General features: G+C 48.1%; 1 protein-coding gene across 5 annotated transcripts in view; it reads right to left on the reverse strand.

The window, feature by feature from the left end:
• Positions 1-205: 205 nt before the first annotated feature.
• arhgap46a (Rho GTPase activating protein 46a) overlaps positions 206-12,405 on the reverse strand; it is a 30,114-nt gene continuing 17,914 nt past the window's right edge. For 4 of the 5 annotated variants that reach the window (XM_068719973.1, XM_068719974.1, XM_068719972.1 and 1 more), the window contains exons 3-10: positions 9,940-11,512; positions 6,936-7,596; positions 6,594-6,686; positions 4,378-4,451; positions 3,838-4,037; positions 3,103-3,194; positions 2,621-2,790; positions 206-1,763 (exon numbers count right to left, since the gene is read on the reverse strand). In XM_068719973.1, coding sequence (XP_068576074.1) covers positions 1,569-1,763; positions 2,621-2,790; positions 3,103-3,194; positions 3,838-4,037; positions 4,378-4,451; positions 6,594-6,686; positions 6,936-7,596; positions 9,940-11,512 — 3,058 coding nt within the window. In that variant the 3' untranslated portion in view covers positions 206-1,568. The remainder of the gene's footprint in view (positions 1,764-2,620; positions 2,791-3,102; positions 3,195-3,837; positions 4,038-4,377; positions 4,452-6,593; positions 6,687-6,935; positions 7,597-9,939; positions 11,513-12,405) is intronic. The other variant, XM_068719971.1, reaches the window with a different exon arrangement.

The following is a 12,405-nucleotide window of genomic DNA, read 5'->3' on the forward strand; positions in this document are numbered from 1 at the left end:
TCAGTTGTACCCCAGCCAATATTTTTGTGCATTTTTTCAAGCTTTAATTCCGATTTTTTTTGTAATTAAATTCATGAAGAAATACTTTAATTCTGAATACATTTTTCACAAGAGGCAGATGAAATGTTCTCTAGAGAGCCTACACTCTCTCTCTCTCCCTCTCCCTCTGCAAACCACTATCAAAATAAACACAAGGCATCCAATCTACAATTGAACAGATCTTTATTTATGGACAGTCATTCCATATTATAACAAGAATGTATGCAAACACACATATACACACCCGCGCGCACACACACACACACACACACACACACACACACACACACACACACACACACACACGGAGAGTGGTTTGAATCCGTCCTATGTTCAAAAGGCAGGCAGTTACAGCAGAGAAATGAACAGTTAATTACAAAAAAAAAAAAAAAAAATTGTATTGCTCTTTACAGCGACGTTTAAGTTCACCCTTAACCTGGATCATTAGAATACACTTAAGGAGAGTTAATACTATTTACACAGATCATTTATTTACATAGGCAAAGCCTGAGAACGGACACAAACAGCTGAATCTACATTCTCATAGTGCTCGACAGTTGAACAAGACTCCATTGTTAGTATCGGGGTTCACGGTAGATTCAATGTTCAGTGTGTGAGGGAGAACATGTAGTTATCACATCCAACACCCGTTTTATTAGAAGACCTGAGCCAAAACACATACAGACCACAAACAAAAACAGAACACTAATTCAATTGAAAGATTCTTTTTTTATATAGATAACAGAGAAAGAGTATCGTCAGTTGAATTACCAACCTCCCATAATCGCTACGACATGAACTGTAATTACAACACTCTTCACTCGAGTGTTTCAGAGTTGTAAAATCAAAGCACTTCCAAGATTATTTTCTTGGGAAACGGTCGTTACAAAGAGCTTTCTGCACATCCTTCCAGTTTGTGCTTTGAAATGAAGGCTCTGTGCTCAGAGCGGCTTCTTGTGCCTCGTAAAATGAAATACGAGGAGACCGGCTATCAGCACGACGACTCCAAACAGCACAGCCAAGCTTATTAATAAGACACCATTACAAGAGTTCTTTCACTTTGTTCATATTTTACATTTTTCTGTACATGATTAAGGGAGGCTGTGTCTTTACACGCTCAGACAGTCACACACACACACACACACACACAATTGAATTAATGTCAACGATGCCGTCTTTAGGTTTATTGTGATTACTTTCGAAGGAAATACTCCAAGACTCTCACTTTTCACCGGCCAGTTGTCCTGTGAAACTGTAGCACTACCCATTCAGAGTGAATCTGTTTTCACATGCAGCGCTTAGACACTTTAAAGCTGTCACTGTTGATTTTAGTATCAAAGAAACACAGTGAAAACCTAAAAGGTGATGTGTTTTGTCTCTCGGTGAGAAAGCTAAAGCGAGAACAAGCGGTCCAAAGTCTGAGCTGTCTTCACAGTGCTTGTGTTGTAATATCTCACCCAGAGAGTTTTCCAGTGTGGTCTGAACCGAAACAGTGTTTGCGTATGATTGTAAATGTGTAACCGGAGATGCTACACCACCCCTTCGATGAAAGCCGTCTCCAGGTGAACGATCAGCATTCTCAGGAAGGACATCTCCTTGCGCGTGTTCTCGAAGATGATCCGCGGGTCGTCGGATTGGCACCGAAGGCAGTTGGGCGCCATCACCATGGCCAGGTTGTTCACATCCATCTTGGTCACGGCCACGTTGGACGGCTGAGCGAACACCTGGAGATAATCAGGACGGAGGGAGAGAAAGAGAGAGAGATAGCAATGAGCGAGGCTGAGTGCACAGGCCGACCTCTGACCTGCAGCGAACAATGGATGAGTCACAATCAGTTAGGGCTCAAATATATTACTGCTTTTTTAAAATCGGTTTAAAAGCTTGAGTTTAAGTTTAGTTTTAATATTTCTGTAGGAGTAATACATTTTCAGGGTAAAAGATTGAAGTTCACAACAACATTGTACGTAAAAGGAATTCTCAGTAGATATCCCCGGTCACCTAAAAGTAGCAATGTAGGTTCTTTATCGTTACTTCCCCCAGTAGTGGAAAATGCTGGACGGTGGAACAAACTGTGGAAATAAAGCGTGTCCTGTGTTGGTGGTAATTGCTCGGCTCAGAGGAAAACAGAGCGCCAGCTGGTTGTATTCGCAACAGCGGTGCCAACAATAATGCCAGTTGGAAACACCGGTGTGGGTGTTTAAAAAGTTGTCTGTTTTCACTTTAAAAAGACGAAAACTAAAATCATTCGACCTCGAGTTTTAATCCTGATTTTCATGTTTCATTAGGTTTTAGTTGATTTGTTTATTCAATTTTAGTTTAGTTCCTGAAGTATTTTATTTTTGTTGTTTTCGTTGGCCAATATAATATTACAAATAGGTACGTATATATGTGTGTGTGTGTGTGTGTGTGTGTGTGTGTGTGTGTGTGTGTGTGAGAGAAAAGGTAACATGGTGCTTCTTCATTAAAATAAACTAAAGATGGAGACACAAGAAAACGACAGATGCAAAATGAGGAATATGAACCCTGGTTGGGGTAAATTATGGGCTGCGTGCAGAAATCATTTATCAACATAGTGGTTTACCTGCAGGAAGTGGATGAAGTAGCAGAGCACCAGCCTGTTGAGCTCCGGCAGGGACTGAACCACAGCGATGGCCGCCGCTGGGTCGTCACAGTTGCTGACGCACTGCTTGTAGAAGTTCATGGGGATGAGAGGCTCCTCCAGCTCCCGATACCACAGCTTCATCAGAGAGGCTGAACGAGACAAAAGGCACACGATAAACACAAGACTGAGATATTGGTCTCAGGGATTTTTCTGAGCTAGTTGAAAACTCCATTACATTTTTATTTTTTTGTTCTGTTCAACAAAATAATTTCCCTTTATTTTCATTCAACACTCAATTTCTTGTATTTTAGCAGCATACTTTAAGCAGCAGAAAGGGAGAACTGAGTACACCTTAATATTGTCGTTGTGATATTCAACAAAGTAATGGAATATTTTCCTCATATTGTGCAGCCCTAACGCAGACGCACAATAACAAGCGAGCCAAATACATCCTTCCTTACCAGGAACGTTGGGATCAGACAGATTCTCTGGGATCCTCCACTGGTCTACTTGGAGCTTCAGCGCATTCACTTCATCAATGTCTCCAGGCACTCTGAAAAGGAAAAGAAAACAGTTACACTCAGTGGCCACAAGAGGGACCTCTACTTCCATCGTCGCAGCTTCTCCATGCCCTTTGGCAAATCCGTTACTCATGCACACCCAATTGGCTTCAAATGTGGCCTGGTGGCTGAAAGTACTCTGTTCTTTGTTTGCAGTACTTCTTTGGAAACAGAAATCAAGAATAAGCAATAACACGCTCAGAACAGCCCCTGTGTAGGAGCTGTGAGTTTTCGCAGGAAGATCCGACACTTCTCTAAACAAGTCAAGATGTTACATTTGCCGGAGAAAACCCTTCACAAACACACGGCCGTGTAATTCCCACGTGCTTGTAAGCTTAAGCGGTAACGTAAACACACATTATGAAGTATCAAATGAAACGGTGCTGGTCTCAGGAGCAAAGCAGGGCTGTGTTTGTTCTGCTGTCTGCTCTGTGTGTACTGTACACACTGTGAAATACAGTGATACAGGAGACCACACGCACAGTTGTTTATGCACACTATGCATACAGTAAAGCACAATACAGTACATAGATCCCCCGTCTAATTTCCTTAACTCCTCCTCTCTCTCACGTTGCTCAGGTCGAGGCATGCAAGTTAGGAGATAGGGCCCTTGGGAGTTAGTGAAGCTTGTCTTACCTGAAGATGCCCTCCGTCTGAGCCCCGCCCAGAGCCAGGACATACTGGGAAAGCTGAACCTGCACCCAGGGCAGTTTCCTGTCGGGGAAGAGCTCGCTCTGCCTCTCCATCACCTCCTCCAGAGAACTGCCAAACAGGGAGGGTGTGACGATGGCCCGCCTACTGTGGTCGATCTCCTCCAAGGTGGGCTTACGAAGACCCTGGAGGGGTGAGAGAGGTAAGGAAAGGAGAGAGATTTACTACCTGTGTGTGTGTGTGTGTGTGTGTGTGTCTGCGTCAGGGACTATGATACTAATCATGACTGTGTGTGCAGCTGCGCTACTATGACTGGGTCTGTGTTTATGTCTCTACCTGTGACTGTGTCAGTGGGCCTGTAATTATGCGTCTCCGTGACGGTACCCAGGGTGACTCAGTTGCCGAATCGCTTTCAATCTGATGCGTCCTATTTTTATCATGTGAAAGCTTATATATATATATATATATATATATATATATATATATATATATTTCATTCCCCTTTCTTTATTTCTTTCGGCTCACCTTTTTGCCTCCGGTGATCGCCACCTTCTGCAGTTTCCGATAGCAGAACTTGGCATATGTGCTGATGGGAAGACCTGTAGGGTGACAGAGGAGGAAAATTCAAGACTGAGAAAAATGACTAAAACAGAGTCGGCAAGAAACACTACACACACTATATATCCTCAAAGGGCCCTATGTAACACCTGTAAGCATCAGGCATTACTGAACACACACAATAATAAATGATTTAAATTCTTTCCCACAAACACGGGGAAAAAAACAGTGTCTTTGGTTCCCACAGATGTCTCATAGCGTATGAGAGACAGGCGGTGGTAACTGGAGAGACATGTTGACGGTGTGACTCTGGCATATGGGGATTAGAGCAGGCCCGGCTAAACTGTCAGGCTGAGGGAAGATTTACTACTGCTGTTGAACAAAAGCTTTAGAGACAGGATCTGGCCTGCGCGTCCAGCGCTCAGGTGATTCATCAGCGTACAAAGACACGTGATTCAAGTGCTCCGAAGACAACGAGAAGCACAGAGGCTCCCTGTCTGCTACCTGCCCTTTGTAGCCGCCGTAGGGTCCGGATCTATTTCGGAAGAGGAGCAACGTCGTTGTTCGGAGTTGGGGTGTCCTTCATGAGACCCGATCTCTCCTTAGTTAAGAGATACTGTACACTTCCAGCTCTCAAACAAGCAAAAAGCCAACAGAAAACCCTGATTGTTGGGTCATTGTGTGAACACATGAAAATCTTTCATTGCCGTGGTAACGCGGGTTCCCGTTCCCAGACTCACCACTGTATCAGCTGCCTAAATCAGGGCTAGTTGTAAAATAAAAAAACCAAGAGATGAGACGCTTTCCACCATCATGTTCCCTACAGCCCCAGATTTATAGCAAACAGGTGACTCCCGGTCACAACTGCTGCTAATCCGACCGAGTTTGACTATAATTATGTCTAATTAGACCTTGATCTTGGCATAGATGGGCTATTTTTTCCCCCCCAAGGCTCCCAAGACGAGATGCTGTACACCCACTCGCGGAAAAGCAAAGGGTGCAGAGTCCTTTTGCTGCAGTGAGAGAGGGTTCAAACACTACCGGTGGTCTAAATTTACATCAGGTTTGACGGCATGAAAACAACAACAACCAGGCAACCAATGCCCAGGAGACATAGGAGCTCATTAGGAGCTTGAGTGTACTGTACCAGGCTGAGAACAGCATGACACCTGTCTACACACGCGCTTAACAACAACAACGCAGAGCCATTAAAGGATGTCGACGAGACAAATTCAGTCTCATCTCAGGGATTGTTTATGAGACATGTCTACACTAAACCCAGCGCAGGCCGAAGCCAGCACTTCCCCGGGCCCCGAGCCCAAATAAGTCCTTTTCCAAGCCAAGACCTGTCCTGAAACGAAGCCTCCAGATCGCACACGTGACTCCTCATCCTACTGCTCACAGCTGCTCATTACTCTGGTCCTACACAACGGACGTGTCCCAGCTCCTCCATCCATCAAGCAAACAGCAGCTCCCATTATGCTGTTTTTGCACACGTGAGACTTTCTTTTTTTTTTCCCCCCTCGCTGGCTTTCATCAAGATTCCTTTCTCAAAAAGACCTTCGGACTTAGTCAGAAGCGTTCAGCGGGCTCTCTCTTTGACCTCTTAGTCAGTTGGGGTCTGAGTCACTGAAGGACAATGTGTGAGGCCGCTGCTGTGGTGTCTGCTGCGAGATGATCGGGTTCCTCTCTGGTGACATCATCACCAGAGCTGGCAGTGTGGGCTGTTCTAATGAGGGCACGGGCCGATGAGTAGGTATCCTTTTAAATGGCTGTGGAACATGCGAGTGGCAAGAGAGAGGCCACTAATATGACTCACAGTGTGGTCCATTGTGTGCACAGAGAACGTTCTAAAATTCTCATCCTACATATTTTTTTTTCTTCAGCTCAGCTTTCTGTTAAACCCATTCATTGTGTCTGCAAGTACATCAGCATGTAGAAACTGCACAGTTGAATTTTCCATCCCACTCGAGCGGTCACTCTACAGGGAGCGATACCGTAGATTTGTAATGGTTTCCACGGCTTAGACTCTAGACAGCTTTTGAAGAAAGTATAAAAACATCTTTGGGAGTTCCTCCCCTGCCTACTTTGTGCTCTGTCAAACAGATACGCTTGTAATAAATGGGATCCAGTGTTCTCAAAGTGATATTTCCGACGACCAAGTAAATTAACAAACGATTTACCTTCTTCCTCATCTGTATTCTGCTTCCTCTTCTTTCTGGACTTTGAATTCTTCTTCAGTTTTAGTTCCTGCTGGTCCAATATGAACTGAGTCACTATGAAACAAAGCAGAAGATAGATAGTTAGACAAACACAAGGCCGACAATCAGATTAATGGGCTCATCAATACCAATACTGTGATCTCTCATGATCATAATATCTCAATTAAATTACAATTCCGAAGCAAAACGGAAAGGGAAAATGAAATGCAAATGCGATTTAAACGTGAATCTCTCTGGCCTGCATAAACAATGCTGATTATCAAGACAACGCAGGGAGGTACAGAAGAAAGAAAGTTGACCCACCCTCTTGCTCAGTCTGAGACTCACATTTCTTGTCGCTGGTGGGCTCCGTGTGTCTCTGGATGTAGCCCTCCAGGTAGCAGCGGAACTTGGGAGAGGGGGCGAAGAACGCCAAGCTGACGGCCATCAGCTCCCAGCCCGCCGCCAAGCTCCTGGGGGTGGCGTTGGCCGTGGTCTGCCTCACCAGCTGCACGTACAGCTCGTCTCGCAGCCCCGGCATGTCCCAGCACTTGGTGATGACGAGGAGGGCACAGTGGCGGCGGTCCAGACGCGAGGGCCTGTCTCCCATGTAGGCCTGCACCAGCTTGAACATCTCGCAGGCCTCCTTCCTGACGGCGCGGTTGCTGGTGACCAGCATGGGCTTTTTGATGGAGCCGCGGTTCCACGACAGCATGTTGGCGATGGAGACGCGGCGGCGGAACAGGCCTTGCGTGTGCATGTTGAGGTGCTTGCTGGCCCAGTCCTCCATGCCCGTGTCGGGGGGCGGGGGCTGCCGCAGGGTGGCGTAGCAGAGCTGGTAGGAGCTCGCTCTTCCTCCCGCCCCGTCACCTCCCTCCCTGTTGTCGTGGTTAGCAGGCCGGTGAGGGCCCAGAGAAGCCGTCCGCCCATCCACCATGCCTTTCTTCCGGCTCTCCAACTGAGCCTGCAGTTCAAGGGTGCCCTCCTGCAGGGGGGACAAGAGGTGGACATGAGATAGAGAAGAAGAGGAGACAGGGGGGAGGGGGAGGCAAGAGTGCAGCAGAGGTACAAACTGTGTGTGTGTGTGTGTGTGTGTGTGTGTGTGTGTGTGTGTGTGTGTGTGTGTGTGTGTGTGCAGCTGCACCCCTCGTAGCCGTGCTGCCTTCCACCTACCGAGCTCTGCTCTGCAGTGCTGGGGCTCGAGGGGGAAATTGTTACAGGAGCGGCACATTCATTTCCTGATGCCAGAAAAGAATTGTACTGGAAAAAAAAAAACAATCTTCCCAAATCCTCATGAACCCTGGCCTCAGGAGCAGGTGACCAGATAGTGGCGTCACAGTCTTTACCCTCTACCCCGCAAAACCTAAGCTATGCTCGGCACCTCCCTGTGATCCCTTGTGGTGGAGTTTAAGCCTGTGATGGAGCACCTCAAACTCCCTTAATAGAGGAAGACAGTAACCCAGATATGCTCCGCAAACAGCCAGGATCAACATCAAACCCGAGCCAGAATCAAAGCTCAAATTTATTAAAGGGTCATTAAACTCTTAGGCATGTCTTTTCGATGAGACCCTGATGTAATATGGAGCTCATGAGTGAAAAACAAGCTGGACTTTTTGGTTTCTCAATGAAATGGAGCAGATGTGAGGTTCGGCTTTGGCAGAGAGTCTTTACAGTCGTACAAACTTGATGTTTTTTGTTTTTATAAAATGGGTGACGAGAGGTCAACTCCAGAAGATCAAATGCAACAAAGCACATGTTTAACTATGGAATGGGAATGTAAACTTCTATTTTTGGGTAAATTACACTGTTTAACAGATAGCTTCCAGATGCGAAAGCACGGGATGGTCATTTAGTCAAAATATGAACTGAGACAGTGAAACAGTGGAAAATGCTCACAACTTTTTAAAAAACATGAATTATTCATGTTTCTTTTGCGGGGAAATGGACAGTTTCAGTGCATCCTTTGAACAAGTTAGTTCAAAAGGTCTTTCAGCAAGAACAGAATGTTCAAATATGGAAATATAGAGCCGCTCATACATAGCTAGTCATAATCTGTGAGTGTGTGTGTGTGTGTGTGTGTGTGTGATATAACAGCAGGTCTGAAGAACATTCCAGGACAGACTTAGGGGGCCCGCTCAGTGCTCCTTGGCTGTTGTCTAACATGCTTAAGTTACAGTGGTACCAATACGCCGTGGTACCAGCCTGCCTCCTCTTCCTTCCTCATCTCCCTGCCAAGCCTGGGCCATATGGGCCCCAGCGGCCCTCCTTCCTGACCGAGGGAAGCCGTGTCCTGAATCTCTCTGGCCTGGCGTGGGCCCCAGATGCCAAAAGCACAGAGCTGGCATGCAAGTACACGGTACCTGCAGTGCAAGGCAGATGGACGGTGGTGAGAGGATGACAGGTAACGCTGGGACTGTGGCCATTCTAGTCAGCAGTGCCCAGCCTGCCCACTGTCCTGGGGACATTCAGGGACTCAAGATTTGGAACGTTAAAAGGCGTCACTCACAAAATGCTCAGTGTTCTCTTTAAAAGAGACGGATTAGCCGTACTGTGCTCATCCCACAGCTGCCTGTAGGACCAAACATTCATTATTATAGGTGCAGAGGTGAAGTGAGGGCCGCTTCTAAAAACAACACAACAATGTAATATTGCAGTATGGGGTGTGATTCTGCTACAAGAGGGGATTTGGAGATTAGAAGTAGCAGATCTTGAAACGGGCTCCACTTATTGCTACTTATATAACCGTTCTGCCATCTTTGATCATGCGGCGCTTTTGTGAGGACCCTTGACATCAAGATAAGCCGTGACCGTGGCCTCCACGTGTCTTAGTGCACCGCAAAGTCAAACTATAACCAACTCTGTTGTGTTGTCTGATCTGCCCCCTGTAGTCAAAAGGGATATTTATGATCAGTCACACAATCTGTCCATTCTTCAGCCGAACAGCTCAGGACCAGAGACACTACACAATACAAAAGCAGCAGCTAAATATTCCCAAAATACGCAGATGCTTTATTCAGGAGTGACACATTGAGACCGAATTCTTCTCTAATCTGTAGAGCCATCAGTAATCAGAGCACTTCTAGAGCAAACAAGGCAGAATCCGAGTAAACCTGCCGAGGTAAACAGATCTCACAATAACACAGTCACAGTTGAGCTCTTAATCAGACGGGAAAGTATCATAATATTGGATTAGCTACCATGTTTTCTTATTTTCTCGCTGTCTGCCTTACACACACACACACACACACACACACACACACACACACACACACACACACACACACACACACACACACACACACACACACATAACAGGAGGTGGGGTTACCTGGGAGGGCGGCCCTGGGGTCTCTGGCGAGGACAGGCTGGCTTGGCTATTCACACTCATCTCCAAGGTGTCCACCTTCTCAAAGGTCCTTTTCTGCCTCCCCGGGATCTCCAGAGGCGTCAGCGCAGGGTTGCAATGGTTAGCCGCCCTACTCAGTGACCGGGGCGCCCCGGGGAGGTCCTCCCGTGATGCGCACCTGCTTGCCGACCCCCCTCCTCCGTACCACCTGAGTGAGTCGGCGGGGGAGCGCGTCCGGGGTACGACGACCCCCCTCTCGCCGATTTCCGGGTCCAGCCCGGCTCTCACCTCCCTCATGGTGTTGGAGCGACTCACCACCTCCCTCATCTCGGCCATGAGCCTCTCGTTGAGGGCGCACAGCTCCCCGCTGCTGCCTACCGAGCCCGGCCTGCCTCCTGCAGCACCACCACCGGCCCCCACCCTCCTCCTGCTCTTCCTTCTCAGACTCGGAGAGGGGCCGGTGGAATAACCAGAGTCTTGATAGTTTGCCGTGGGGTTTGTGGGGGTTGAGGGGGGGAAGTCCTGAGAGGCCTGGCTGCTTTGCCGGCTGTGTCGTGCCTCCATGGCGCGCTGGACGGTGGCCTCAAGGACCCGCCAGCTCTGCTTCTTGTCCAGTGTACTTGGGCCCGGGGTCCCTGGCTCTCTGTCCCTCATCGGGCCTCGAGGCTGGGGCAAAGAGTGGGCCTGGGGCTGGGGATGTGGCTGAGGCTGGTGCAAAGAGTGGGCCTGGGGCTGGGGATGTGGCTGAGGCTGGGGCAAAGAGTGGGCCTGGGGCTGGGGATGTGGCTGAGGCTGGGGCAAAGAGTGGGCCTGGGGCTGGGGATGTGGCTGAGGCTGGGTCAAGACAGGATCCTGCCTGGAGGTAGGGGAAGGGGTACGTGTGGGTACAGGAGAGCCGGATAGCAGCCCCTGTTTGGGGTCCACGTTGATCATGTGCTTGATGCACTCCAGACCAGCTGGGCTGTAGTCAGACGCAGAGGGATTCCTCTTGTGTCTGGACCCTGGATGAGAAGAACCAGGGTGCTGGAGCTGTCTGGGTTTTTGTAGGCTATGGGTAGGTGTGAGGCGAGACAGAGGGTGTCCGTTGTACAGGTGCGCCCCCTCTACCTCCATGTCTGTCGGGGGTTCATCATATATGGGACACTCTGTAACTGGCTCGTCATAGATTGGGTTCGTGCAACCATACTGCGGAGAGACGGGGCACGGTGTGCTGGTCTGTGACCTGTGAAGGAGCGGACTGGGTTGGCTGCCATCTAACGACACCAAACAGAAGCTGCCATTGCTGGCTTTTCTCAGGTGATGGGCCTGACGTGTGTCAGCGGCCATTTTGCCAGAAGGGGCAGTTTTATATCCCTGGGTAGAGTTTGAGTGCCCCCCCTGGGGCTTGCTGCCGGATGGGTGCAGGGTGAAGGTGTTGGCTTTGCCGTGTGCACTGTGCTGCAGGTGTTGCTGCTGCTGCGGGGCTGGGATGGGCTGGCTACGGCTCATGCTGTTCACCTTCACCAGCATGGCTGCCTTAGAACCAGGTGCAGGCTGCCATCTTTGAGAGGCATCCCTAAAAGAGAGAAAACACAAGCAGAATGAGATTTGACATCAGTGCAAACAAAGTATAGATATAATGTAGAGCCCAAATAAACAACCTAAAGTCAACAGACACTGCCATAAAAGCACTATTATCATACCCAATCATGTACAGGCACTGGCTGTATTTCATCTGTTCTAAAAAATCTAAAGCCGACAGGGCTGGGAAAATCAGCAGCAATCCACAAATTCTTCTCCAAACATTTCACTGACCTCCAAAGACTTAACTCCATTTTTAGTCTGGCAGTCATAAAAGTCTTGTCAAACCCTTGAGACGGTAACTTCAGTGTGTGTTGTGCAAACCAAGTGCCTAAAAATACTGTGTGACTGAACACAGCACATCTCACTGAAGCTCATCCACGCTTCCAACATGTGGGACTGGGTCTGGAGAATATACACAGGGTAGTGAAATGATTGCTGGTAGTTGAAATGCCTGTGAAGTAGCTAATGGTGGTTTCATCACATGGCATAAAAGTCGGCCATCTGAATCAACATTTGGACAGTAAACCAGCAGGCCACATGAAAAGAGGTTGATGTGGGAGAACTCCGGATGGCAGTCGTTCACAGCTGAGAATATCTTCACTCGGGTCCAAAGGTTAATTCTTCTCCTTGTGGTTGAGCAGGCTGTGCTAACCTCAAACCCAATGGCCCACTGCTAATCCCAGCAACGTAAAACAATCTGCCATCAATCTGGTCACGCTGCCCTGGCTGACCCCTCATAATCTCCCCCTGCAATCAGGACTTTTCATTCCTCGACTAATCAAAAAAAACCCTGCCCTTTTAAAACCAAAGAGTGTGTCTAAAGTGGGCATTATCGCACATCGTCTCAGTGAGACACATGTGACGCAGTAGAGAACACAGAGGCTC

This window comes from Cebidichthys violaceus, unplaced genomic scaffold (assembly GCF_023349555.1).
Source record: "Cebidichthys violaceus isolate CVI_PGR_0920_01 unplaced genomic scaffold, fCebVio1.0.p SCAF_25, whole genome shotgun sequence".
NCBI classification, from domain to species: Eukaryota; Metazoa; Chordata; class Actinopteri; order Perciformes; family Stichaeidae; genus Cebidichthys; species Cebidichthys violaceus.